The following is a 6,909-nucleotide window of genomic DNA, read 5'->3' on the forward strand; positions in this document are numbered from 1 at the left end:
AAAGCCAGAAATCTAGGTGTAGTCATGGACTCTGACCTGAGTTTCAAGAGTCACATTAAAACAGTTACTAAATCAGCCTACTATCACCTAAAGAATATATCTAGGATTAAAAGACTAATGTCACAGCAGGATTTGGAAAAATATGTCCATGCTTTTATCTTCAGTAGACTGGACTACTGCAATGGTGTCTTCACAGGTCTCACTAAAAAATCTATTAGAAAGCTGCAGCTAATTCAGAACGCTGCTGCTCGAGTCCTCACTAACACTAAGAAAGTGGATCACATCACTCCTGTTCTGAAGTCTTTACACTGGCTTCCTGTGTGTCAAAGAATATATTTCAAAATACTGCTGCTCAGCTTTGAATGGTTTAGGCCCAAAATACTTTTCTGACCTCCTGCTAAATGATGAACCATCCAGATCTCTCAGGTCTTCAGGGACTGGTCAGCTTTCTGTCCCCAGAGTCAGAACTAAACATGGTAAAGCAGCGTTCAGCTATTATGCTCCAAATATCTGGAACAAACTCCCAGAAACCTGCAGGTCCGCTGCAACTCTGACTACTTTTGAATCCAGACTAAATACTTTTCTTTTTGCCGCTGCTTTTAATTGAACTATTCACATCTTAAACTGCACTGTAACTTTTATCCATGTATTTTTTCTTTTAATGTTTATTATCTTTTCTTTTTAATGACTCATTTGAAATGCCATTTTCTTAATGTTTTTGATTTTTTGTAAAGCACTTTGAATTGCCTTGTGTTGAAAGGTGCTATATAAATAAACTTGCCTTGCCTTCCGTGTGCACAGACAGGGCTGCTGTTAACGTCGGTCTGTACAACGGAATTGTGCCAAAACTACACCAACCGGCGGCGGAGGGAGACTCCCCCCCTTCACTGGAGAACTGTGCTAAAATAGCTGATCACCCCCGTCGACTTTCCTGAAGTACTCCCCCGTTGATAGAAATCAACACGTAATGAATTAAGACCCCACGGTTTAATGATAGATAGGTGTAAATTATATATTGTGGTGATTGACATTATTCACCCACGGATCTATGGGTTGGGGTATTGTTCTGCACGGACATTTGAGTGAGCCGGACTTCCTGTTTCGGCCGGTCGCTTCCCGGGCTTGAAGTGTTTACATGTTTTGGCAGATGCTTAATAAAAGTATAGCTTGTACCTTTGATACCCCGCCTCCGACTCCCGTCTCTCGGCACCACATTGGTGACCCCGACATAAGTCTTGTTGAAGGATCCGAGACTGAACCGAGCATGGCAAGTAAGGTCGTTTTTTTTAAACTGCCGGAGTTTTGGGAGACATCTGCGGCTGCATGGTTCACTCAGGCGGAGGCTCAGTTCGCCCTCCCCGGAGTGACTGACGACGCAGCACGCTATTTTCACGTCGTTTCGGCGCTGGGGAGCTCCACTGCGACCCGGACGGTGGGCTTTATTACATCTCCTCCTGCCCAGGATAAATATGCAGCGTTCAAGGCTTTCCTGCTAAAGACTTTCGAGCTGTCACGGTCGGAACGGGCCCGACGCCTGCTCGCTATTCATAGCCTGGGGGACAACAAGCCTTCTGACCACATGGAAATTATGCTCAGCCTGCTGGGTACGGAAGAACCTAATTTTTTGTTCATAGAACTGTTTCTTCACATGCCGCCGCATGTACAGACAGCGCTCGCTAACACGGCTATTACTGAGCCCCGCGCTTTGCCCGAAGAAGCCGACCGGTTCTTCCTGGCAACACAGCGTTGCCAGGAAGGAGGTGCTGGCCCCGACACGCAGCGGCACCTTCCCTGGTACAGGTATGCCACCTAGCAGAAGCTCCGGGGCCGACGTCAGCAACTCCAACCCTGGCCTGTGTTATTACCATGCACGCTATGGGGCGAAAGCGAAGATGTGCGGTCCCCCCTGCACCTACAAGGTAACGGGAAACGCCAAGGCCTGCGCTCGGTAGTGGCCGCGAGCGTGGGCAGATCCAACCGGCTCCTGTTCATCAGGGACACCCTCTTTGGTCGCAGACTCCTTTGTGACACAGGAGCCAAGCGGAGCGTCCTGCTGGCTACTGTGGAGGACGCCGCCGGTGGAGGCCATGGCCCACCTTTAACGTCCGCTAACGACGACGTTTAAGTGGGATTTCGTCACGGCTGACATCTCCTTCGCCCTCCTCGGCGCAGACTTCCTGTGCGCTAACAGGCTGCTGGTGGACGTCAAGAACAGCCGCCTGGTGGATGCGCTGACATTTGCCTCATTCACGTGTACCCGCGGCGAGGCCTCATTCAGCGGGCTCTCCAGCTCACTCTCACAGGGCGACAAGTTCCAGCACCTTCTCAGTGAGTTTCCCGACTTGACGCAGCCCACCTTTTCCGCTGCCACTACCAAACACGGGGTAGAGCACCACATTGACACTGAAGGCCCCCCTGTCTACGCTAGGGCCCGGCGGCTCAACCCTGACATGCTGGCAGTCGCCAAGTCGAGTTCGTCAACATGGAGCGTCTGGGCATCATCCGCCGCTCAGACAGCCCTTGGGCTTCGCCGCTTCCCATGGTCCCTAAATCAGCCGGTGGCTGGCGACCGTGTGGCGACTACCGCCGCCTTAACGACGCCACTACGCCAGACCGCTACCCGGTCCCTCACATCCAGGACTTCTCTGCACACCTGGCGGGCAAACTGGTTTTCTCCAAGGTGGATCTGGTGCGGGGCTACCACCAGGTGCCGGTGCACCCCTCGGACGTCCCCAAAACTGCGGTAATTACGCCGTTTGGGCTTTTCGAGTTCCTGCGTATGCCGTTTGGACTTAAGAACGCAGCTCAGTCCTTTCAGCGGCTGATGGATTCAGCGCTCAGAGACATGCCATTCGTCTTCATCTATTTAGATGACACCCTGGTCACCAGCTCCTCCTCTGAAGAGCACCAGGCACATCTCCGGGTCCTTTTCGCAAGGCTCAACCAACACGGCCTGATTATCAACCCGGCGAAGTGTCAGTTCGGGTTGTCCTCCATCCATTTCCTCGGGCACCTCATCAGCAAGGATGGGGCCGCCCCCCTCCCCTCGAAAGTGGAGGCCGTGTCTGCCTTTCCATGACCGCATACAGCCCCGGGCAGCCCACACCATGCGCCCGCTGTACGAGGCCCTCAAGGTCCTGGGTCGACTCGTGCGTGGCCTGTCAACGGGCCAAAGTCCACCGCCATACTAGGGCCCCTTTTGAACTTTTTGCGGTTCCTGAGAGGAGGTTTGACCATGTCAATGTCGACCTCGCTGGTCCGCTTCCCCCCTCTCACGGTTTCACCTACCTGTTTACGATGGTGGACAGGACGACCCGCTGGCCCGAGGCCGTTCCCCTCGCCTCGACGTCAGCTTCCGACGTCGCCCGCGCTTTCATCGGCACGTGGGTGGCGCGCTTTGGGACCCCGTCTGACCTCTCCTCTGACCGCGGTTCTCAGTTCACCTCGGAGCTGTGGAATGCTGTTGCTGTGGGTGTGGGGGTCAAACTGCACAGCACCACCGCATATCACCCCCAGGCTAACGGATTGTGTGAGCGGTTTCACCCGTCCATGAAGGAGTCACTGCGTGCCGGCTTGACCGACGGCAACTGGGTGGATAAGCTCCCGTGGGTTATGCTCGGCCTCAGGTGTGCCCCCAAAGAAGACCTGCAGTTCTCGTCGGCAGAGCTCGTCTATTGCCAGACGCTACGGGTCCCCGGGGAATTCATTCCCACCGCCACTGTGCCCTGGTCTGAGGCCGGGCAGCGCTCCTCCCTGCTGGAGACCGCCGGGACATTCACGCCCGTCCCCACGTCGCAGCACAGCAACCCAGCTTTCCGGGTGTCACCCGGATTACGGTCGGCGGATTTCGTTTTTATTCGCCACGACGCCCACCGCGGTCCCCTGCGGCCCCCTTACGACGGTCCGTTCAGGGTCATACGTCACGGGGACAAGAGCCTGGTGGTGGACGTTGGTGGCAGGCCTGAGACTGTGTCCATTGATCGGATTAAGCCTGCTCACGTGGACGTTTCCAGGCCGTTGGAGTTGGCTCTGCCCCCACGTCGGGGCCGCCCTCCCATGGCCCGCGCCCCGCCCCCTGTGGGGATGCCCTCGCCCTCGTTGGTGCCCCTGCCCCTGCCCTCGCCTGCGGCCCCGCCCTCCTCGGCCCCTGTGGTCAGATGCTTAATAAAAGTATAGCTTGTACCTTCGATACCCCGCCTCCGACTCTTACCTTCAGGCCGATTTAGATCCCTCCGCTTCGCGTCGGGCTCGTGATCAGCCAGTCGGTGTTCTTTTCCCCATAATGACAGCGTAGCTGCACATTATCCCTTACATATACTGTATATCATATATAATATTATACACCCATAAGTTCGTAAAACCAGTAAATGAAGTGCAAGTTGTGTTGCTCGGACTGGTCGGGATGTTATGCCATGAGTGATGAATATAATTTGAGCTTGTTTACATGATTTCAAATTCTAATCACATGAATTTGGCTTCATGAAAATCAACGACATTAAAAGCAACTGAACTTAAACTGTAAAATAACCATCTAAAAGATTTAGGGGTAAAGAGGATCAAGCCTGCAAAGCCTCCCTTACTGTACTAATGCACTAATACATGCAGCCAATATGTACATGATTGTGCATGTGTATGTGTGTGATTATCAGGCACACTTTCTGAAGTGTATTAATGGAAAGATAAGCACAACTGTCTCATGATTTCCTTTAATTCATGCTGCTAAGTCAGCCAGCAGCCATCTGGCTCCCCCTGACACACACACAGTCCCTCTCAGACACTAACACACAACAAACTCAGAGGGAATGACAGTCTGAGTGCATGCAGTTGGAGAGATATATATGGAGTGACCATAACTCCCAGCTGATGGCGCATTCAGACAGTTCATCACAAAACACATACCACTGACAATGTGATGAGAAACGCCTGGTCTCTTTTTTTTAGGCTCTGAGAATGGAGTCATTTATCAGATCTTCCAGGCATTGGTAAACCATCCAAGGCTCTGGAATAACTCTCAGGGGCTGTTAGTCCATTAAACCTGCCCAGTCCATTGAGGACAATGAGAGAGGCACAAATCGAATAAACTCAATAGCTGGACTGTGTTCCTGGAGATAGCTGTGCCTCCTGCCGAGTTCAAAAGACTCCACTGATGATATGTTAAAGCCAAGTCTTCTGTATTATGCTGCGCTGGGCCTGGAGCTGAAACCAAAACATTTTCAAGCTGTTCATGTGACACTAGTGAAGAGAAGAAAAAAGGAAGAAGCCTTGTGTTGTGAGAATGATGGGATTCAGTGGCAGCTATGGGCTCAGCACATGACTAACTGAGGTCAGCTGGCTTTGTGCTGACATAAAAGTCAAACACTGAAGGAATTGTTGAATAATGTTGGAATTTCCACAACATGGCCTCAGAAAAAATTCCTTTTCCAATGAGGTACTGTAAGACATTTCATGGTCTTACGTTGTCTAAGGTTCTGCTGCGCCAACACAAACCGCTCAGTCAACAGTTTACATTATAAGGACTCTTTAATCCAGAGTGGCTAATGATCCTGACCAGGTACAAACTTTACTGTCTCACTTTTGAAACAATCTGGGACATTACTGTAGACTTGAATCCCCTATCCAAAGAGACAATGACTATAATCTTTTATGGTGAGAAAAACTGCGTAGTATAGAATTCAGGTTTTACTTTAGAGATTTCATTTGTGTTCCAAGTGTTTGATTTAGCTCTTAGACCTAGTTTAGTCTTGATCTTCAATAATGCTTTCTGGTGCCCCGATAGGATCTGCATCTAAAGTGGCTTGGTTGTGAAATTATTCAAATATGGACACAGCAAACTGTTTATAGTAACATTACTTTGCTCAGTTTTTTCCTGTTTCTGCTGATTTAATGTTATAACTTGTAATGTAATGTCAGCTCAGTTAAAGATCATAATGAAATATGCAGGAATACCGTAAGCACTTGCACTTCATACAGTGAACATGCACAGTCATTTTAAGCATGCACATGTAGCCTATTTCAAAAGAGAACCCATTTTTTTTTTAAAAACAGGATGTTACACCTCTGTTTGTTACAGAGGAGGATGAAATTAACTTTGAGCATAATGTAATGTAAAACCAGTGTAACCAAGCAATCTGGACTATTTTACAAAGTCATGTTCAATTCGACGTCTTGAGCTAGCTGGCACTGAACTGTAGCTGGCATTGGTGGAGGATGAAGACTTGGAGAATGGGTTTAATTTGTTTTGGGAAAGCTCTGCCCGGGGCTGAAGATAACACTGGGCTACAACTTGTTGCGATAAAACCGCAAAAGATCAAGGTTGCAGCGCCTATAGGGTTTACAGTTAATGCTGTTTTGATGGCTGTGAGTGGTGGGAAAAGCAGGATGGAAGAGCAGAAGAAGGAAGAAGAGGGATTTTGGGCTACAGGAAGGCATTAAATTGAGCACAGCAGGGATGGAGGGAGAGAGGACAGGGAGGAAGAGGGAGGAAGAGGGAGGGGAGTACAGAGAGAGAAAGAAGGGGATTAGGATAAGGACAGATAAGAGGAATGAGAAATGTCTGAAAAGCATGTTCGCTCAACAGGCGCAAATGTATTTTTCTAGCAGTTGATCATTTCCAACAATTCCTCACTGTTAAGTCAGGTGGTTTTAAAACGAGTCATATGACTCATACGTGTGCCTCAGGAGATAGATGGTCGTCCACCAGTTTAAAGGTTGGTGGTTCAATCCCTCACAGTCAATGTTTCGAAGTATCTTGGGCAAGATAATTACAATGCATGGATAGCTGTGTGTGAATGTGTGTGAGTGTTAGTCTCACTTGAGCAGCTCGAATGCTGACCTGTATATTTAAATTATAAGTGGTTTTGCGGGTTGCAACGACTGGAAAAAAGCTACAAAAATGAAGTTGACCATTTA

The 6,909-nt window shown here is 49.7% G+C and overlaps 1 protein-coding gene across 1 annotated transcript; it reads left to right on the forward strand.

Annotated features, from left to right (window-relative positions):
• Nucleotides 1-1,264: 1,264 nt before the first annotated feature.
• Nucleotides 1,265-4,152, forward strand: LOC104952402 (uncharacterized; the record flags this gene model as incomplete). The annotated part of the gene is given in 5 exon segments (XM_010779216.1): nucleotides 1,265-1,800; nucleotides 1,888-2,078; nucleotides 2,173-2,466; nucleotides 2,469-3,075; nucleotides 3,135-4,152. Coding segments are annotated over 5 exon segments (2,646 nt in total), but the record flags the coding sequence as incomplete, so codon positions are not given.
• Between the last annotated feature and the right edge of the window lie 2,757 nt (nucleotides 4,153-6,909).

The sequence above is a fragment of the Notothenia coriiceps genome, unplaced genomic scaffold (genome assembly GCF_000735185.1).
Source record: "Notothenia coriiceps isolate Sejong01 unplaced genomic scaffold, NC01 NC01_scaffold00019965, whole genome shotgun sequence".
Taxonomy (NCBI): domain Eukaryota; kingdom Metazoa; phylum Chordata; class Actinopteri; order Perciformes; family Nototheniidae; genus Notothenia; species Notothenia coriiceps.